This window comes from Staurois parvus, unplaced genomic scaffold (genome assembly GCF_062004578.1).
Source record: "Staurois parvus isolate SC_StPar_1 unplaced genomic scaffold, SC_StPar_1.0 ptg001141l, whole genome shotgun sequence".
NCBI lineage: Eukaryota > Metazoa > Chordata > Amphibia > Anura > Ranidae > Staurois > Staurois parvus.
In genome coordinates, this window is record NW_028318937.1 from 109645 (window position 1) to 132284 (window position 22640).

The 22640-nt window shown below is 42.0% G+C and overlaps 1 protein-coding gene across 1 annotated transcript in view; it reads left to right on the forward strand.

Annotated features, from left to right (window-relative positions):
• LOC149439254 (epidermal growth factor-like protein 7) overlaps positions 1-22405 on the forward strand; it is a 57454-nt gene extending 35049 nt beyond the window's left edge. Inside the window, exons 5-10 of the mRNA XM_089659245.1 lie at positions 925-1037; positions 5501-5596; positions 8079-8261; positions 9559-9626; positions 12834-12993; positions 19883-22405. Of these exons, the coding sequence (XP_089515371.1) occupies positions 925-1037; positions 5501-5596; positions 8079-8261; positions 9559-9626; positions 12834-12993; positions 19883-19905 (643 nt within the window). The 3' untranslated portion in view covers positions 19906-22405. The remainder of the gene's footprint in view (positions 1-924; positions 1038-5500; positions 5597-8078; positions 8262-9558; positions 9627-12833; positions 12994-19882) is intronic.
• Positions 22406-22640: the final 235 nt, after the last annotated feature.

Here is a 22640-nt window from a genome sequence, read left to right on the forward strand (position 1 = left end):
CCTGAGACACCACTAAGCATTTCACAGAGCCTGAGGAAATAGGATATTGGAACCCATGAAACGCGTCCTGACATAATTGTTGATATCCCCCCTACTACTCTCATCTAGGATCTTGAAGTCATCTGATGTGACTACAATAAAGGATGTATATATTAGGGTGAGAAATCCAATGTTATACTGTGAAACAAGTGCTTTTTAATGTTGATACATTATGGATCTTTAAATAGGCCATGAGTGGCACTAATGCATTGTACTTTTAATACTTTGCGAATAAATGTGTATGATTTAAAAAATGTATATTATTATATGTATATTGTTAGGCACCTATAAAGTCCTATTTCTAGTGTATTCTTTTGTTCATGGTCAGAGTCTTGATGGATAGGTTTACCATGAGTGGAGGATCCTGGCGAAGGCTGCTTCCATCACAGCCTAATCACCAAACACATAGGTCTGTCCAAAAGGGAGAATTATAGAGGAGACTGGTGAGTCAGTCAATGGTTCTCTATATGTCTTTGATACTCCATCAGTGAGATCTATCTGCCATAATTCCCAGATCTGTTCCTGTCTACCTGGGAGTGTTGGATGTCCCCATTCATCTTTGTATGTTCCAGCTCCTAATGCTACATTCTGCATGATGTAAAATAAATCCTAAATATCCAGCATGGATGATGGGAACCCATTATAATGACCACAGCAGTGTGCAAAGCCCAGAACGAGCATCCACCAAACACTGAAATATCAGTTCTAGGTGAGGCAGAACAACCCTCCAATTTCACCACCAGAAATGTACTGAACACAAGGAGAACATATACTACAGGCAGCAGATAAAGCTGGACATCCTGAAAACATGCTCTGTTAATGACATCATGGTGGAGCCACAATTTGCTGACTGACGGTGAATTCTGTTTTGCATGTTTCTATCAGGACTGTATACAAGATCTCCTACAGACAGGTGGCAAAGAAGGCACCTCATCCACTGTACACGTGCTGCCCAGGCTGGAAACGAATGGACAGCCACATGCAAGGGTGTAACAAAGGTAATGCAGTAATGGCAGCTTGTGTGAAATGACCACAATACCTACAGTATATGATGAATTGATTTATAGAGAAGAGCCGTTTATAGCACTTCCAAATCTATATGTAAGAGACAGCTGCAATGACTTGTCCTGTCCATTGATTCCATTAAATGACCCTGCAGATTATCTCTGGTCACCCTCATTTGACTAATAACGGCCGATTACAAAAATTCTAATGTAGAGCTCCGCTCCAGACAATTTTTAAAAAATCTTTGATGAAGTCAAGAAGGGTTAGAAGCCCTGCCAGGTTTTTATTGCTGTCATTCACTTCATTTAGAACATTTCTAAGACCATGTGAAGATGTATTGGTTGCTGCAAGTACCTCACTTTGCTTCTTGTATTTTTCAAGAACTCATATGAGAAATATTTGCAGAGAATTATTGGGGAGTTTAACTGTTACTTAAAGGTAACATGAAAATGAAGGTGATAGGCTTTTTAGAAGCTCTTTTAACCTAAAAAAAATATTAAAATTATATTTAACTTATATCTAAATTGTATCTATGGGTACACCCATGTGAAGGGCCATCTTCTCACACACAGGTTTTCTGTGCATCTGCGTGCAGGCAGTCCCATTCATGTTTATTGGGATGCAGCAGCTACACACAACCGCTGGTCTCAATTTGACAAACATGTGGGTGCTTGACCCCAATCACACACTGTGTGCATTCAGAGACACCCACCTGCACTAGAACAAGAAAAAAAAATGAAGGGCGCACCAGCCTTGCCATTACCTTTTTATAAAACATTTTTAATGAATAAATAGAACAGCTGTGTACTCACAGACAGCATAGTATTAAGTTCATCAATGTCCACAGTGTCCCACATCACCAATCCCAACATGGAGAATACACTTCCAATGGCTGACACGTTTTGAAGGTAGGTGGACGTTGATGACCATATGCTGGTAATGTACAAGGCTGGTGAGCCCTCTGTTTTTATGTTGTTTCAGTGTTCCTTATGGACTCTCCCCTTTCCATAGGGACTGCAAGGTCTTGCTTGGTGTCAAGTTGCTGAAGATATAAGGTTCACCATTGCTGGAAAACAGGAGGTTGTTCATTTTGCTGCGTCCATGCAGCTTCTGGGTTCCAATACATCCAGCACCTAGTACCTGGTGGATTCAGTCACAGTAAGGTTCTCATAAATCCATTTTGGGTGGACATCAGTCTAGTTTACATACAAATCACAAACAGTACTAGTGAAACATGGTCACCTGAATATCTAGGCATTCTCCCCCACCTCTGTCACACACAATTACAGGCAGACATGCGGAAATAGCTGCATGTATTTTTAAAGGGTCTCAGCTGTGGGAAGCTTTGATGTTCTGCAGACGCAAGTGGCTGATTATAGAGCAGAACATTCTCTCCCTTCCCCCTGGAAATCTGGGATGGGGTGCAGACAGACCCTGGGGATTCCCACAAGGATTAGCCTAGGGCCGAAGTGGGACATCTGGATGGGCAGCTCTCCCCACTATTTCCATCTTTTATTACTACTAAATTGAAATCATAGGTGACAATACCACTTCTCATGGAAGTCCCACTGAAACATGAACAAAGGAAGATTAATAACATTCACAGGTACTGATTGAATACTTACCTGTACCTTGACAAACAATGAGATATGAATATTCCACACTGACCAGAGATCACAAAACCACAGGGGCTCCTGAGGGTTGCAATTAAAACCTAACTCTGGGCAACATTTTTTTTTTTTTTGGTTTTGCATAACGTAGGGAAGGGTTAGATCCTTGGCCAGTTCTTAACTGATGTCCTTACCCTGTTGGGGAGAGAGCCTCCAGCACAGAAAGTAAAGGGACAGAGACCTGACAGATTGTCCAACCCTTCCCCACAGGATTCCCCTCTTGTTATATTGTACATCACCTGAAAAGGTGTTTGTGTGTATATATATATATATATATATATATATATACATATATATATATACACACACTGTATGCACATAATGCTATACTGTGTACAGTATATAGACATCCTTTGTTCTGTAGAAAAGGGGTGATAGTAAGGACACCCATCTAACCAGGAGCAGGGGGAAAGAAAGTCGGCTGCATGAAGAAACCTTCTATTGATATACATTTTAGTGCAGAATTCTGCAGATTCCAGAGCGAGTATACAAATATCCAAATGTAATACATTAATATACTGACAATAAGTAGCAGGTGATGTCCAAGTGACTCATTTAAACTTGCTAACTATGTTTCAGGTATATCAAAACAAAAGATGTGCAAAGTCTTACAGTACACTTTAGAACACAGCCACAGCCTGAGTAGAAATGCCTGTCCTCTGCCAGCATGCTGCAGAGAAGTTGTCTCTCTGTGGGGAAGCAGTGGTCTCTCTGCTGAAGTCCATCATGTCCCCTGTTCTGTATCAAATGCTGCATTGTCAAAATACAGATCTTCATAGATCTTAGCCTGTCTGAACAGTATTGCCACTTGCTGACTCAAAACAGACTTTTTCAGTAAGCTGAATCTAACATAGTTTTCATTCACACTTTGCAGTACAGAGGATGTTTTTCCAGCCTTTTGATGTGTAAGAAGACATTGACTTTCCTGAGCACTGTCTCTGCTGGAAATTGATATTACCTGAGGAAGCATGAGAGACCAGGGATTGTTTAGCTCAGCAGTCTCCAATCTGTGGCCCTGGGGCCAGATGCGGCCCTTTGCTTGCCTTTATCTGGCCCTTGAGGCATTATTCCTGCCACTGACAGCAGCAATGGGGCATAATTCCTACCACTGACACCAACAATAGGGCACTATTCCTTTCACTCACACCAACGATGGGGCATAATTCCTACCACTAACACCAACAATGGGGCACTATTCCTTTCACTGACACCAACAATGGGGCACTATTCCTTTCACTGACACCAACAATGGGGCACTATTCCTTTCACTCACACCAACGATGGGGTATAATTCCTACCACTAACACCAACAATGGGGCACTATTCCTTTCACTCACACCAACAATGGGGCATAATTCCTACCACTAACACCATCAATGGGGCACTATTCCTACCACTGACACCAACAATGGGGCACTATTCCTTTCACTCACACCAACGATGGGGCATAATTCCTACCACTAACACCAGCAATGGGGCATAATTCCTACCACTGACACCAACAATGGGGCACTATTCCTTTCACTCACACCAACGGTGGGGCATAATTCCTACCACTAACACTAACAATGGGGCACTATTCCTTTCACTCACACCAGCAATGGGGCATAATTCCTACCACTGACACCAACAATGGGGCACTATTCGTTTCACTCACACCAGCAATGGGGCATAATTCCTACCACTGACACCAACAATGGGGCACTATTCGTTTCACTCACACCAACGATGGGGCATAATTCCTACCACTGACACCATCAATAGGGCACTATTCCTTTCACTCACACCAACGATGGGGCATAATTCCTACTACTGACACCAACAATGGGGCACTAATCCTTTCACTCACACCAACAATGGGGCATAATTCCTACCACTGACACCAACAATGGGGCATAATTCCTTCCACTGACAACTAAAATGGGACACTATTCCTCCCACTGATACCAACTATTTATCCCCCTAATACCAAAGACTGGGCATTGTTTTCTCCCACTGGGCACAATCCGGCCACCCTAAGGTCAGTAAACTGGCCCTTTCTTTTGAAAGTTTGGTGACCCCTGGTCTAGCCAAAGACTAATAATTAGCAATAAACAGGGGAGGGGGTTGCTGTGGCACCACACTCCCCATTTGGTGTCAGTAGATACCACTATAGTTCATTACATTGCAGTGACACTAAACATATACTATGAGGCACAACACCCCTTATGAGCAAGAGCTAGAGCAGGGAGCGTGAGCTTTTCTGATTGGAGACTTCTAGCTCTGGCTCAGCAGGGAGTGTGCCGGACCTTCACAGAGAGACCACTGCTTCCATACAAAGCTCAAGGATGTTCTCTTCAGCATACTGGCAGTGGACAGGCTTTTCTACCTAGGCTATTGTTTTGATGCATCTGGAATGTATTTAGCTGACTTTAACCAAAAAGTTCTACTAGACTTTAAGCTATGCTCTATATGTCATTAAATTGTTACTGTACTTCTATGGTATGAAATCTGTAGTTCCAAAACGGTTTTCATGGGATATTTTTTTTAAATGTATTCAAAAATGTTTTTTAGATAGGTTCTCTTTTATCCCCCCCCCTGGCTGAGCACGTGTGCAGTTGGGGCCCAGCTGCGTTTCTCATTACACGCTTTATCTGGTTTCTTCCTGACGTCCATGATGTTCATGACAGAGTGAGAAATTGGATTGTGACCCCCCTTCCTTGTTACATTGAGGAATGTGCCCCCATATGGCTTTAATAGGCGTTACAGCTGAAAGCTTATTGTCCTTCTCTTGTTCTGTCTTCTAGTGTCATGTCCATCATCCTGCCACAACGGAGGAACTTGTGTTGGCTACAACAAGTGCAAATGTCCCACAGGCTGGAGGGGGGACCTCTGCCAGACAGGTATACATAGCAGCCAATGTTCTGATATGACATAGAGGGGCACCTTTTATAATTTTACAGGAATTGATCCGGTATAATAATCCTGTATAATAATAATATAGTGAAATTAATATATGCAGTATGTTACATAGTGTACATCCATGTCAATAGGCAGCACAATGGCTAAATGGTTAGCAGTTCCGCTTGGCAGTACTAGGGTCATTGGTTCAAATCCCAACCACGGCACCACCTGCCTGGAGTTTGCATGTTCTCCCTGTGCCTGCGTGGGTTTCCTCCGGGTACTCCGGTTTCCTCCAAATACATGCTGGTAGGTTGATTGGTTCCTGTCTAAATTGGCCCAAGTATGTGTATGTATGAGTGTGAGTTAGGGACCTTAGATTGTACGCCCCTTGAGGGTTAGGGACTGATGTGAATGTACGGCACTATATAAGTACCTGAAATGAATGACCCTTTAGCATGTAGGTAAAGGAAGCAACCACCCTGCCACACCTAAAGGCATTTTCCTTAGAATTTTCATGGCAAATTATTTTATGAGGTAGGTTGCCAGGTCTTCCCTCAAAACTTCCCAATTGGTCAGCAAAATGTGATCAATATTTGTAGCGCTACCCCCAGACCCCCAGAGGTTTTTCTCTGCACACCTGAATATGACACACCTCACTCAATTTCAATTACCAACACACCTTGAGGTATTTCAAAGAACTGATATGGTCAAGCATAGCCTAACGGAAGAGAGGATTAGCAAGTGTACTTATACAAACAATCAATAAAAAAGACAATAACCTTACTCTGCGGGATATGGTTAAACACCTGCAATATTAAAACAGAACTAAACTGCATTTTCCTAGCAACAGTATATAAAGACATTCCTAACTTTCTGTAACAGTCCCAGTTTTTTCCCACTGGCCAGGAATGATGAAAAAAAAGATGTTGGATGGCAAAGTTAGGGCCTTTAAATCAAGCACAACAATTCCCAGCAGAAAACAGATGAACTTGTATGCTGTTAGTCTCTTACCAGACCCAGGGAGCCCTCTTCTGGGTCTCTGGACACATACTCTGGTTCAGTAAAAGTCAGACAGCAATAGATGTTGCTGTGATCTCTCTCCTTCAATCCTTCCTTACATGCAATGGGAGTGTTCTCCAGTACAGTTTTGTAATCAAAAGTGGTACTAGATTGTTCCCAAATAAAGGGTTGTTAAGACACCCCCACTGGGGCAGAACTATTTCACAGAGCCAGGAAACAAGAAAAATCAATGGCCAGGGTGTCTCTCACCACAGGAGGCACTCTCCGATTTCCAGGCAGTTCCACGTAGATTTGTGAGAGTGTCCTTTCTTGCAAGCTAGTGCCCAAAAGTAGTAGCCTGGGGTCCTCTCCTGCAGTTCAGGAGTCTTCTGATGGTTGCAGTCACTCGCCAGGTATAGCATATGAAACACTGATCCCCAGTACGGGCTTGCCAGATCTAGGTCCCATCAGATGTAGCATTGCACAAAGTATGATCGCAGCAGCAGTCTCTGATTAGCACACTTCTCCTGGGCAGCACAGCATCAGATAGCCCCAACAAACTCTGACCACACATCATTGTTCTCACTTTACTGCAGCCTTGTGGTGCTCTCTCAGCTCCCCTTCTGTTCAGCACCTCCCCTTTCATTTTCCTCTCCCCACTTTACTGTCCTTTCAGACTGATCTAGCCCCAGCCAAGATGGCTGCCCCTTGCACTGGGGACACTCCACAGATGAACATTGCAAAGTGGTCTCCTTAAAGGTGACTACTGCACTCCTGTATTAATGAATATTCAGTTTAATCCTGTACACACTGCAAAAGGATAATACAGAAGACGTTCCACAACAGTTATCAGCTACAGTCTGAGTTACATATCTATAACTGAATTATAAACACATAATAGGGCCAATTTAGACAGGAGCTATCTTTGGAGAGTGTGTGTGTGTTGGTGGAGGGGACCGTGCAAATAGAGGAAGAACATGTTAACTCCATGCAGATAGTGTCCTGGTAGAGATTCACACTGAGTGTAGTGGAACCTGGCACAGTCATGAGAACTTCACATCCAAACATTTTGTTTGAATTTTAGATAAAATGGAGAATGTTTAGAACCTCTATGAGGTTACTATTACAGTTGGTGTCCCCAGCGGGGAGATTTTCTTCCACTTCCTGTCCTGGAGATACAACTGAAAAAAGGAAGAAATGTCCCTAAAGTAAATAAAATCTCCTCCTAATTGTCAGCCTTACAGGTTACAATTCCCCACATTCCCAGTGACCTCTGTCATATTTTAGATCTCCTCTTACTTTCTAGTGGATATCAGGGCATGGAAGTGAGCGTCAACCTCTGCAATAGGGACACTAATGGTAATTAAAACTATACAACCTTCACCCATTCCAAAAGACATATTTAAAAAAAATGTGTTGGCTGGAGTTGCACTTAAAGAGACAATAGGAACATGATTTTGATTTTCTATTTTCTATTGTTAGATGTGGATGAGTGTGCAATGGGAAGCCATCACTGTGCACAAACCTGTGTGAACACTGCCGGCAGCTTCCATTGTGGGTGCCAGGATGGATTCCGTCTGTCGGAGGATGGGAGATCATGTGACAAAGTCGAAAAGCCAGCAGCCACACAGCTGCCTCTTCTGCCCCCGGTAGCAAATGGAACAGGTTAGTCTTACAGTGAGTTGTAGAAGAAGAGCGTGTGAGCTATAGTTGTGTGTCCTCCTAATTACTGGTGGGCCAGAAATGCAGCCACAAGCTCTCCAAAACTGTATTCTGCTTTGCTGTTCCATGTTTACAGTTCCCTTTTTGCCATCCCATTGAAGACCCTAAGAAGTGCAACCATCACCCAGAGACCTGACAAGTTGGTGACTGTCCATTATTACTTTTGGTACGCGCTGTGACACATCAAACTCGTACCGTGAGTAATAATGCGCAGCGGCCAACGCCACCAGCATGGATGCCGGACAGGTGGGTCCGTATTCTACAAGGAGCTCCTATTGTATTATCCTGTATTATAATATTTTGTTTATTTAGTAAAATAAGAAGACGTTAAAACATGTGTCAAGGACTTATTAGTGTCTGTGTCTTCCTGTCCTGGTGATATTCCCTCCCTCATTTCTTATCATGTTGCCACAGGGACAGGAAGTGAGGTCAAATCTCCCCATAGGGGTTACAAACAGCAATTAAAGTGTAATTAAAGGCAAAACTTTTTTTTGGATGGAGAGGTGATTGATTAGAAGCCCTGTCAGTTTTTATTGAGATTCACGCTCTCTATTTTTTTCTGTTTACCATTATCATTGAAAATGAAAGTAAAGAAAAATCCCAAATTATGAGTTGTCTCCAGAAAAATAATAGAGGGGAAAATGGGCAGCACAGTGGCTAAGTGGTTAGCACTTCTGCCTGACAGTACTAGGGTTGTTGGTTCAAATCCCAACCACCTGTTGGCGATTGACCAGGATCCCCTAAGAGTGCAAACCAGCCTCTCATCAGATCCATCCACTGCTTCTAGACCTTTCTTCAAAGTTCTAGAGCAGGGGGAAATTCCAGAGGGCTGGTCTGCAGTAGGCTGCAATCTTCATTGTGTTCTAACTAAGAATTGGAGATACTTCCCCTCAGCCACTAATCAAATTTAAACATGCCTTGAAAATAGAATCTGATAGGTGGATATGATTTATTACTAAGACCCCATTGATACACCAAACCCTATGTGGGTAAGGATTTAGCATAGTGGGGGTTGGTCTCCAAGGCCGTTATTTTATTGAAATACAGATAACCATTAAAAGGAGAATCTACAATTGTATTTGCCATACCAAATGGAAACATGATACAGCAAGTGCAAAGAACTGTAGATAGAAATATTAGGAGAAACGTTCCAGTAATGACTCTAATGAATACTTGTGTACTGAAGGCTGACTGTTTCCTTTTACAGCAAAGTGCATACTGACTCCTCTCTCCTTTGCAGTGGGAATCCCGGAGTCCGTCAAGGAAGAAATACAAGAACTGAGAAATAAAATCGAAGTTCTAGAGCAGGTGAGAGGCTTCACTAGCTTCTGCAGATGTTGGACCTATTACAGATTAAACTAACAATCATTTATCCCAGTCCTGCTTTTTCAAGCGGCATTTTTTTAATGCCGTCTTTTGCTAATTGACACTCCTATTGCAGGGAATGCCTGTAATCTCCCATATGGAAGAAAAATATATTTGAAATGCTACAATTTTGGCCATATGCAATATATTTCAAAATATATTTCAATAAATCTAAATATATGTACTGCATGTTGAAATGAGTTTTTATTACAAAATAATTGAAACATATTTTTAAAAATACATTTCAGATATACTGTATGTCTTTAAAAATACAAATCTACATTTTTGGAATGCATTTACAAATATATATGTAAAAATACAGATTTTTATTTTTAAAGACATACAGTATATCTGAAATGTATTTTTAGAAATATTTTTCAGATATTTTTTAATAAAAACGCATTTCAACATGCAGTACATACAGTGGGGATCGAAAGTTTGGGCACCCCAGCTAAAAATTTGTATTAATGTGCATAAAGAAGCCAAGGAAAAATCTACAAAAGGCATCAAATTACAGATTAGACATTCTTATAATATATCAACAAAAGTTAGATTTTATTTCCATCATTTACACTTTCAAAATAACAGAAAACAAAAAAATGGCGTCTGCAAAAGTTTGGGCACCCTGCAGAATTTATAGCATGCACTACCCCCTTTGGCAAGTATCACAGCTTGTAAACGCTTTTTGTAGCCAGCCAAGAGTCTTTCAATTCTTGTTTGAGGTATCTTTGCCCATTCTTCCTTACAAAAGTCTTCCAGTTCTTTGAGATTTCTGGGCTGTCTGTCACGCACTGCTCTTTTAAGGTCTATCCATAGATTTTCAATTATGTTGAGGTCGGGAGATTGTGAAGGCCATGGCAAAACCTTCAGTTTACACCTCTTGATGTAATCCCCCATGGATTTCGAGGTGTGTTTAGGATCATTATCCATTTGTAGAAGCCATCCTCTCTTTAACTTCAGCTTTTTCACAGATGGCATCAAGTTACCATCCAAAATTTGCTGAAATTTTATTGAATCCATTTTTCCTTCTACTCGTGAGATGTTCCCTGTGCCACTAGCTGCAACACAACCCCAAAGCATGATTGATCCAACCCCATGCTTAACAGTTGGACAGAGGTTCTTTTCATTAAATTCTGCGCCCCTTCTTCTCCAAACGTACCTTTGCTCATTCCGGCCAAAAAGTTCAATTTTAACCTCATCGGTCCACAGAACTTGTTTCCAAAATGCATCAGGCTTGTCTATATGTTCATTTGCAAAGTTCAAACGATGATTTTTGTGGTGAGGACGTAGAAGAGGTTTTCTTCTGATGACTCTTCCATGAAGACCATATTTGTACAAGTATCTCTTTATAGTGGAATAGTGTACCACAACTCCAGTGTCTGCCAGATCTTTCTGGAGGGATCGTGCAGTCAAACGTGGGTTTTGAATTGTTTTTCTCACAATCCTGTGAGCTGTTCTGTCTGATATTTTTCTTGGTCTTCCAGATCTTGCTTTAACTTCCACTGTTCCTGATGACTGCCATTTCTTAATTACATTCCGAACAGAGGATATTGACATCTGAAAACGCTTTGCTATCTTCTTATAGCCTTCTCCAGCTTTGTGAGCGTCAACTATTTTCAGTTTCAGTTTTCTAGACAACTGCTTAGAAGAACCCATGGTGCTGATTGTTGGGGCAAGGTCAGATGAGTCTGGGCATTTAAAACCTTTGAGATTGACATCACCTGGTCTTCCCAGACGATGATTGAGAACAATCCATGACACTGGCAGGTCTCAGCTTGCAAAGGGGGCAGTGCATGCTATAAATTCTGCAGGGTGCCCAAACTTTTGCAGACGCCATTTTTTTGTTTTCTGTTATTTTGAAAGTGTAAATGATGGAAATAAAATCTAACTTTTGTTGACATAATATAAGAATGTCTAATCTGTAATTTGATGCCTTTTGGAGATTTTTCCATCTTTCCTTGGCTTCTTTATGCACATTAATACAAATTTTTAGCTGGGGTGCCCAAACTTTCGATCCCCACTGTATATATATATATATATATATATATTTTTTTTTTTTTTTTTTTTTTTAATATATTGAATATGTATAGTATTTCAAATATATGGCAACATATTTGGGAAGAATATTTATAGAATATATTTCAAATATATCTTTCTTCCATGTGGGCTGACTTCCAGCTCTGCGCAGACACCTGGGAAAAAAACATGATCTGATCATATTGAGTAGAAAGTAAAGTGGCTTTCCTTTCCCAAGCAGCATGCACATGCCCTCAGGCTAGCAGAAGTTTTAAAAACTGACAGGAGAATTAGATGAATAAGGGCTGCTTCAAACCAGAATGCGGTGCAGGAAAGGCACCTTCCATACGCAATTCCTGCACTGCATTCAAAACGCACTGCCTTTGCAATCTGCTTCAGGTGCCAATACATTGTTAATGGCACCCCAAAAGCAGTGCGTTTGCAGGTACCAGATTGCATGGCGCCACAGTATCATGCGATTTGGTGCTGCGTGTGCAGCATGCGATATTTTTTGTGTGTTCCAGTGTGATTTCAAATGAATGGGGTGCAAGATTACACTGCAGGGGAACACACAGGAATTGCACATTCTAGTGTGAACCAGCCCTAAGCCTCTGTTCACACTGCTGCGACCCCATTGTCCTGTGATTTCCAGCGCAACTTGCGTGTCACTTTCATGCGACATTAGAGCCTACGGGAATCAAGTCTCATTGAAGTCGCATCAAAGTAGTGCAGAAACTTTTTAAAAAGTTGCTGTGACTTGAGTCACATTGATTGGAACAGCCGCAATTGAAATGAATGTGCTTTCACTTGTCATGCCATTCTGTTGCAGGTAGCACCAGTGTGAATCTGGGCAGACCATTTTTAATCATGAAGTTATAAAGTGTCTTGTATAACAATGTATAGTGTACAATTTTTGTGGATCAATTTTTTAACAAAAGCAGAAAATGGAATCTATTTCTACAAATTTTCCGATGTTCATGTGGGTGCGACTATTGTATAAGATTAGGTTACTAATCATCTATTCTCCATATTATTTGTGATTATCTGTCAGTATGAGGGTGTCCATATGTGGTCCATACGTTTGCAGTATTCTCTGTGTTGGTAGTCAGACCCTTGTTTTCTCTCTCTCTGCAGAAACTTCAGCTGGTTTTGGCTCCATTTCACAGTCTATCAACCTCATCCCCAGAGGACGTCCTCAGCCCCGTCACACTTCTGACACACTCCTTCCAGCAGCTGGACAGGATAGACTCACTCAGCGAACAGATCTCTTTCTTGGAAGAGCGGCTGGAGACGTGTAAGTATCCTACATCACAGGTGACATGATAAGAAGGTCAAGATTTGGAACATGTGTGTATTCATTTTTATGTTCTCATCTTTCCATACCCACGACGCATAAAAAAACACACAGACATGCATGTTTGACGTGCGTTGATATGGTCTTTAATGCTTTGTACTGCATTTTACTACACATTGATTTATCTTTAAATGAAATTTTTTTTAATACCCACATTATATAGATGTGCACTGGCTTGCGTTTTTGTGCACTGTGTTGCAGACATGCTGAAAATATTACGAGTAATTGACCACCAACATATTGCACCACATCCCTATCAAAATTATATAGAGAAAGGTAGGTAATGGGATTTTAAAGGTGCGTAAAAATAATCCAGATAATATTTTTTAAAAAGATTTCTTACAATTTATTTATATCAATAAAATTACGTTTGATACAGTTACAACAGACTTGGCAATCACCATGCTTGACTGTTTCCTGCGGTGCACAGATGATGCTTCCCAACATGTTTCGCCCATCCTAGGCTTCCTCAGGGGAAGAAAAAGGCCATCCACAATACAGTCTTTGACACTATATTGCCAGAATAGTTCCATAGAACGAAAACAAATAGATGCTGAATCGAAAGCACAGGCGTCTGTGTGATTGCAGAAGGTGCATAAGGAACCAAATTAGATAAAGGGGGAGGGGAGATTATTAACAGCAGATACTCATTGCTGGATATCAAAGATCTCCCTCATTCACAAAGACTCCACACAAGCATTAAGTCCATAAAGATGTGGAGGTTGAACACAGCCTCAGTATGTCAGAGATCACCCATGTGGCCAAAAGACTTTGGATGGGCGAAACATGTTGGGAAGCATAATCTGTACACTGCAGGAAACAGTCAAGCATGGTGTGATTGCCAAGGCTGTTGTAACTGTATCTAATGTAATTTTATTGATTTAAATAAATTGTAAGAAATCTTTTTTAACAAATATTGTTTGGATTATGTTTACGCACCTATAAAATCCCATTACCTACCTTTCTCTATATAATTTTATGCAACGTACTGTATGCTGTGAATAGCAGCTCAATGGACGTGATATCAACAAGCCCAGACATGCTTAGTCATTTAGTGAATATGAGAACATGTTACAAATTATAGAATGGGCACCATACAAAAAAAAAAAAGTCACAGCAGGAGTTCACAATTGGTGCTGATTGCACTAATCAACCCATATGAAACTATGAAGGCCTCATTTGCATGGGTACAACCATGCAAAGAGCCATCTTTGTTGTGTACATCTGTGTGCAGACAGTCCCATTCAGGTCCATTGGGATGCAGTGGCTACAAGGACACAGCCGCTGGTCCCAATTTGATAGCCTTGCAGGTATGGGAGCATGTCCTCAAACACAGAGAAACAAAATGGACACACAAGTGCAAGTGTAAGCCACAAGCTTCTAAACATTTCCCAATCTAAAGTGAAACAGTCAGGGTAGGAAGGGGAGCTGCCAGTGCAGACTTGTTTTGGAAGGTGCAGGCTACAAGGTAGTCATCCCAATTCTTTACTACCTAGTGCAATGTTTCTCAACCTTTTTCTAGTCAAGGTACCCTTTAAAATTATATAAAAATATTGCAGAAGCATCCACACACATAGGGCATCCAACATTAGAAATAATTTATTCTTGAAAAGAAAATACACTTTTGCACACTGGTACTGACTAGAATTCCAGCATTTGTTCTACCTCATTTTCTGTCAACCATACAGCTATCATGACCCTAGTGCAGATAGAGGGTGGTGGGGGATCACACAAAGATGATATGCGGGTGTCAGATGTCCTCCTTATCAACCAATGACATCAGCAGTTGTTTGGGCACCATGTGGACCAGCCACCAGCGTCCTAGGTTGTAATGTTGCACAATGAAAAACTATGGCATTTGTGTAACAAAAGCCAGGCTTGATCCCCTCCCCACAATTTTTGGGCAATTTGGGGCATTGTTTACGCATTTTACCAAGGCACCCCTGAAGAATCCAGAAGGAACCCTGGTTGAGAGAGGCCGACCTAGTGATCTACTAAGCACTTGATTGTTCAGATTTGAGTCTCACTACGTATTGGAGGCAGAATCAGGGTGACAGCCTTGGAACGCTCCTTCACAAACAAGTCAGCAAGGACAGCTCCCATACCTGTGCTGACAGGTAATTAAAACAGAATGTAGCCTAAAATTCTATTTTGATGTAACTTTCACACTTTGACTTGTTTGCAGTTACATGTTTTCCTGAGTGTAATTCCTGTGTTCATTTGAAGGTTCTCTCTTTAAGGGAGCTTTCACACTGTCATGCTCCAGTTTGGTCACCCAATGCGGATTTCGTGCGAGTTACCTGCGCTTTCCCATAGACTTCTATCAGGCATTTTTGTTTCATTTTCTGAAAGCCCACCAAAAGTCCTGCATGCTGCATCTTTGGTGTGCTTTCAGAAAACACACCAAAAATGCCAGATCTAATAAAAGTCCATACAAAAACCGTGCATGCACTGCGCTGCAGCAAAACCACAGTGCAGCAGTGTTATAGTGCCTTAATAGTTTCATGTCGGGCAGTGCAGTCAGCATTTTTTGTGATTACACCGTATTTCTATATAACAATATAATTTTTTTCTGTTAATAAAATAAATTTGTTCAGCCTAATTGGCTGGATATTAAAAAATTCAGGACTTGGCATGAAAACCTCTAAGCATCCATTTGCGGTGGTGAAACCAACCTGGCAGAACCATCGTTTAGAAAGATAATAAACACATCGTGCTCCATTCTGGGAACGTTCATTTGCTCAGTAATTAGGAATGATTAAATAAACAGTATTTCTGCTCGTGCCCCAATTTTTCGTTTTGCGAATGCGGACGCGCATTTGTTCAAGGCTTATTTGCTGCACATTAGCAGACCGGTCAGGTTTGAGATCTTATTAGGCTTTCGTCCAATAAATCGGAAATCACAATCTGTCCTTGATCTTAGTCCAAATCTTGGCTCAGCTAACGAGCCGCCTGACTGTTACCCTGTAAAAGGACGCGGCGTTCCCGAATAGGATGAGTTTAAACATCCCATTAGCTGCAACAATTATTGAATAACTCCCTGCACAGAGCTGAGGATGCAAACGATGGGATTACACATTTACAATACATTTCCACCCTTAGGGAGACCTGCAGTCGAGCAGAGCTTAATTACGCAGAAACGGCACTAAGCCGCTTTACATAGAGAACCACATACAGAAAGCAGCACCACACTTATCTTAAATCCTTTCACCTTTCACTATATACTCTGTGTGTATGTATGTGTGTGTGTGTGTGTATGTATGTATATGCATATATATATATATATATATATATATATATACGCACACACTATATTGACAAAAGTATTGGGACACCCCTCTAAATCATTGGATTCAGGTGTTCTAATCACCTCCATGACCACAGGTGTATAGAATCAAACACCTAGGCATGCAGACTGCTTCTACAAACATTTGCGAAAGAATGGGTCGCGCTCAGGAGCGTGGTACAGTGATAGGTTGCCACCTGTGCAATAAGTCCATCTGTGAAACGTTCTTGCTACTAAATATTCTACAGTCAACTGTTAGTGGTATTAAAACAAAGTGGAAGTAACTGGGAACAATAGCAACTCAGCAACAAAGTTAGCTAGTGTAGCATCAGGGGTTGCAATGACGACCCTGCCCCATGCTCCAGGGGGCCAATGCAGCCTCCCTGTCACATTCTGTTTTACACTTGGACACGAGCGGCAGTGGGAGTGGCGATATTTAGGAACTGATTCTCTCCAATCAGCAGCTGCAGGAGGAAAATGTTCATTATTCTATTCGAAAGCAAAAATTCAAAATTCTGGACCATTTCATTTCATTGTGGCTGTTTACCAAATCACTTAAATGGCCCTCGCTCTTCAAAAGGTTGAGCACCCTGATTGACAGTAAGAGCTACAAAAATGTGGATTAGTCTTCCACAGGAGCTGGTTATAGCCAAATCTACAGATGGCTTAAAAAAAAGACCTGGATGCGTTTCTAAATGCACAAAATATAAATGACTACCAATAATTATAAACAAGAACAGTCAGAATATTGATCCAGGGAGTAACCAATTTGGGGATCAGGGCGAATTATAGTTCCTTTTGGGGCTAATTTACGCATGCAATATAAAGCTTATTTTACATCTATGATTAGGAGGTATTAAAAATAGGTGGTTTAGCAGCGTTTTTCCCACCCCTCTTAAATTGCAAAGTCAGCTGGATGAGGTTGAACACATACCATGATGCTTTGCAACATGTCAAAAATTCCCCTGTGGCATTCAGCAGCCAGTATTGCCATAGATTTCAACCCGTTGGAGATGGGGTGTTCCCATTCAAAACATTTGTCGGCTATCAGGAAAAAGGCATTCAGGAGGTGGATGCAGCACCTCCTGAATGCCTGTCAGCTGTGCTTGAACCACTCTCTGAAAAACCAAAACGCAATCCATCACAGATCACTCTTCAAAAGGTGACGTAGGCGTAAACAAGCCCTAAGGGTTTTTATGGCTTTTTCTAGAATAGATCAACAGTGGGTTTAGGTTGCAAGATGTGTTTTTGGTTGAGCTAATTGGACACAGGTCTATTTCCAAAAAAACAACAGTATGTAACTATATTCTATATGCGGTTACTTGACATTTTACAATCAAAGACAAATTCTTCACAAAAGGTTTCATCCCAGGAGTCAGGATTACTTTGTGCACGTTACCCTATGTTCTTGTTATATTATTGGTTTTCGCAGTACGAGTGTGTAACTTACAAAAATGATCATGGGTTTTCTCGTCTTAAAATGCTGCTAGTTTTAGGGGGGAGGTTAACACATTGCTCAGTAGAATGTCTATAGAGGTGGGCAGAAAATTGACCCATTTCAGAGGAATAATAATACGTAAATTATGAGAAATAATCCCTAACAATAGCTAAATAACTATTTGACACACCTAGGTGATATTCTGATAGAAGGATTTGATGAAAATATGGAAACAATGGGAAAGTCACGTCAAAATTTACTTTTGGGTAAAATATACAGTAATGATGGATTACACCCATTTTGAGGCTGATGTATGCAGACATTGGCTTCATCATACATGTCAAAAGGAAAGCAAAAGCCACTCAAAGGTGTAGGCAGGTGCGGTCTTTCTTCTCTACTGCAGGGGATGCTCGAACCGCAGCCGCATTGCAGAGGGAGAGGAAATCAGGAGGAACTTACTCCTCTATGGTTTCATGGGTCACTGGGAAGCGATCCGGTTGGATGTCACTGTCCCATGTGACTCTGGCAGCCATCTTGAGTCAGGCAGAGTCTATTTAAGAAGTGGCACACTTTTTGTCGAGTGAACTGCTCATCCTGGGCTTGGCACACTTTTTGTCGAGTGGACCGCTCATCCTGGGCTTGGCACGCTTTTTGTCGAGTGGACCACTCATCCTGGGCTTGGCACGCTTTTTGTCGAGTGGACCGCTCATCCTGGGCTTGGCACGCTTTTTGTCGAGTGGACCGCTCATCCTGGGCTTGGCACGGTTTTTGTCGAGTGAACCGCTCACCCTGGGCTTGGCACGCTTTTTGTCGTGTGGACAGCTCATTCTGGGCTTGGCACACTTTTTGTCTAGTGGACAGCTCATCCTGGGCTTGGCACACTTTTTGTCGAGTGGACAGCTCATCCTGGGCTTGGCACACTTTTTGTCGAGTGGACAGCTCATCCTGGGCTTGGCACACTTTTTGTCGACTAGACAGCTCATTCTGGACTTGGCACACTTTTTGTCGAGTGGACAGCTCATCCTGGGCTTGGCACACTTTTTGTCGAGTGGACCGCTCATCCTGGGCTTGGCACACTTTTTGTCGAGTGAACCGCTCATCCTGGGTTTGGCACGCTTTTTGTCGAGTGGACCGCTCATCCTGGGCTTGGCACGCTTTTTGTCGAGTGGACCGCTCATCCTGGGCTTGGCACGCTTTTTGTCGAGTGGACCGCTCATCCTGGGCTTGGCACGCTTTTTGTCAAGTGAACCGCTCATCCTGGGCTTGGCACGCTTTTTGTCGTGTGGACAGCTCATTCTGGACTTGGCACACTTTTTGTCGAGTGGACAGCTCATCCTGGGCTTGGCACACTTTTTGTCGAGTGGACCGCTCATCCTGGGCTTGGCACACTTTTTGTCGAGTGGGCAGCTCATCCTGGGCTTGGCACACTTTTTGTCGAGTGGGCAGCTCATCCTGGGCTTGGCACACTTTTTGTCGAGTGGGCAGCTCATCCTGGGCTTGGCACACTTTTTGTCGAGTGGACAGCTCATTATGGACTTGGCACACTTTTTGTCGAGTGGGCAGCTTATCCTGGGCTTGGCACACTTTTTGTTGAGTGGACAGCTAATCGGTCTGTCAGGGAAAGTGACCAGCGTTAGGGAGAGGTTCCAGTTCCAGACCAATAAGGACATGCCCTCTTTCCTTGAATCCTCCAGCATGGATGTAGACTGGCCAGGCCACATTGCGCTCTCTGGGACAGACACTGTCATCTCACTCAAGACCCACTCAGTTCTACATTGCCAGACATGTAGCCAGTGTTCCCAGTCGGGAGCATTCCCACTGGGCTGTTTATCTTCAATACAAGTTCTATTCATTGCAACTGGCCTTTGTGTAATCACTGCCCTGGCACCACGCTACACCCATCCACAAATTTGTTAAAAAAACACCAGAAAGTTTCCATCAATCGCCTATATTATGCAATAAATAGATCTGATTGGATTATCTTTATCTTAGACCATATATTAAGAATATGAATTTTACACACAGGCAATATTTTTGGAAATGACAGAATACTGGTGCTTAGACCAGGCTGGCTAAAGTTTAATAACTCTTGTTATATCTTTCAGGCTCCTGTAAGAACGAACTTTGACCACCATGGCACACTAAATATGTACAGCAAAAGACCCCCGAACCTGCAAGACTTGTGGCCACTACACGATACAAGAACTGTAATATTGCCTGTCATTTATGATGTCTGAAAGAAGAATTGTCTGTGCTACTCATAGCAACCAGAGGCTTCCCTTCACTCTCCTATGCTGCTCTTGAAAATTGAAGGGAAGAATCTGATTGGTCACTAGGTGCAGAACAACCTGTCTCTCCTGCACATTAGGAAGAAGAGCAAGGCTCAGTATTCTTCCAGTGTGCTGACTGGGGACGTATATAAATTGATTGGCCATGGTTATAATCAGCCAGGCGGAGCCCAAACTTCCTGAAAGCTAGCTCAATGGGCAGCAAATTTTTGACTAACACCAAGTGAAAATTCGATTTTAATCTGAATTTGATGAATAAATACTGTCTGGAAATTTGGCGACTGGGAGACTCTACTACCAGCAGCTTGGCTATCTGTATGTAATCAATTTGATGAATCCTCGGTAATATTTATACATTTCTTCTAAATAGTTTACAAAACTTTCCATACAAACCATCAGTGGCCACTTAGTTCTATCAGTGACAGGCATGAAATGCATTTTTTAAAGAGAACCTGTCATACCCTACCAAGTAGCAGTAGTATGCACAGCGTGTTGTATATTTTAGAAGAGAACCTAGTTCTATACACACACCCCCCCCCTAGACAAACCTGTATACATCATGACCTTTGGGGAGGGTATAAGGTCGCCTGTACCAAAACTTTTTATTCCCTACTCTGGGAAAGTGGGGAAAACAAGGCACAATGTACAAAGCACATCAGCCCCATAGTGCACAATATTTATGTAGGAGGTGACAGGTTCTCCTTAAAGACAATAGTACCTCATTGCAGACTGAACTGTTCTTCCATACAAAGTGTCACTTACTGAGCTGACGCAGCCGGTCTGTGCAGCATAGTAACTGTTTGTTTTTGAGTGCACAAGAATCACATGGAGGCATGAACTAAAGAGTACTATATGTATACTAATAAGCTAGAATAAAATCAGGGGTGTCAAACTGGCGGCCCTCCAGCTGTTGCAAAACTACAAGTCCCATCCTGCCTCTGCCTTTAAGAGCCATACTTGTAACTGTCAATCTTGCAATGCCTCATGGGACTGGTAGTTTGGGCTGCCAGTTTGACACCGTGAGCTAGATAGATGTACTGGGCAGGATAGGTAGGCTGTGTGCTGCCCTTAGCTGGGAGGTTGCAGCAGCTCAAAGATCAGACTATGGAACCATTATTTCTTAGTATGGTGAAATGCTCCCATAGAACACTGGAGCCTGCCATTACTAACTGGTGCTAGTTCCAGTGTGGGGACAGGTCTGCTCTCCCCTTTCTTGTACTGACAGGTTCCCTTTAAACACACCCTGATCCTGGCCAAGCTTGCCACTTCTCACACTGTGATGGGAGAACAGCTGTGATTGGTGGGGACAGAGGTCAGCACAGGGGTCATAGAGCAATTCTGACTTACGGGATGCTATTTTCACATTATAAACGAATGAAACTTTTTTTTTTTGGAGTACTGGTGACTTCTTGCCGTCTATACTCAGTGCGCACATACCTTTGATTGCCGCCATTGCTGACCACATTGTGCAATCATATCCTGGGTGCCTTAGCTAATTCTATTGTTCGGATTCTCTTCTCCATCTGTGATGAGATAATAAACATTGAAATATGGTTTGAGGCAAAGGGTCAGTTGACCGAAAACAGATACTTCCGTTTTCTGCAGAGACCAAGTAAATGGATCACTATGAAAATTTCTACCTTGGGAGCTCCAGCAGTTAATCACTGTACCTGACTTTTGCCCAGCTGTTGCCACCATTTCAAGGGGGTTACACATTCCCCAGTGATATCATTTGTTATTTTACTTTACAAGGAATATAACAGGACGAGTGAGACTCCAGGGGTTCAGGGATCACTGATGATGTCAGTGGGGTGGTCCATCAGCAAAGTCTTTAAAAGATGTAAGTTTGGATGTAATGGGAAATTCAAGTACCAACATTCACCCCAAAACAGAATTTAGAAATGAGATTCCTGTTGAGATTTATGTGTAATAGTGCCTATACAGGGGGCAGTCTTGCAGTGATTATGAATGCAGCGCCACCTAGGGGCTGAACTGAAAAGGTTCTTTTGTAGCCAACCAGTATGTTCACCATTGTATTCTTTCCCTGTAAGATCAGTTGTACATTTTGATTTTCCAGGTCACTCTGAAAAAATGTATACAATTCATTTTATAAGAATCAATTTGATATATTTGGCTGCATGTCGCGGTCTCGGTTTTGTGCAGATCACGGGTGTGATGTTCACAGAAGACATTTTCTATCATGCTGCTTAATGTAAAGAGTCCTGACAATTTCACTTTCCTCTTGATGGTACACTCTCGTTTATATGCAAGATCTGTATTTTACAATTTTATTGTGTGGTTTTGCTTTTTGTATAATAAAAAGGATCTTCACAAATGCCATTTCCCTCTCCCTGGTGTTATTTCTCAGGCTGGATAGTTCTGTGGAGTGTTGTTGGTGTGTATTAGGAAGATTGAAAAGGAATTTTGCAGTATAGTAATATAAAAGACAGTATTGCCAATTCTCCTTAAAGACTTATGCCTCAAGGCTGCCAACCTTATCCCTTTTTCACAATTCTAAAACACAGACTCAGAGGAGACAGGTTAGTAACTGCTTAGGTGTTAAAGAAAGGATAAG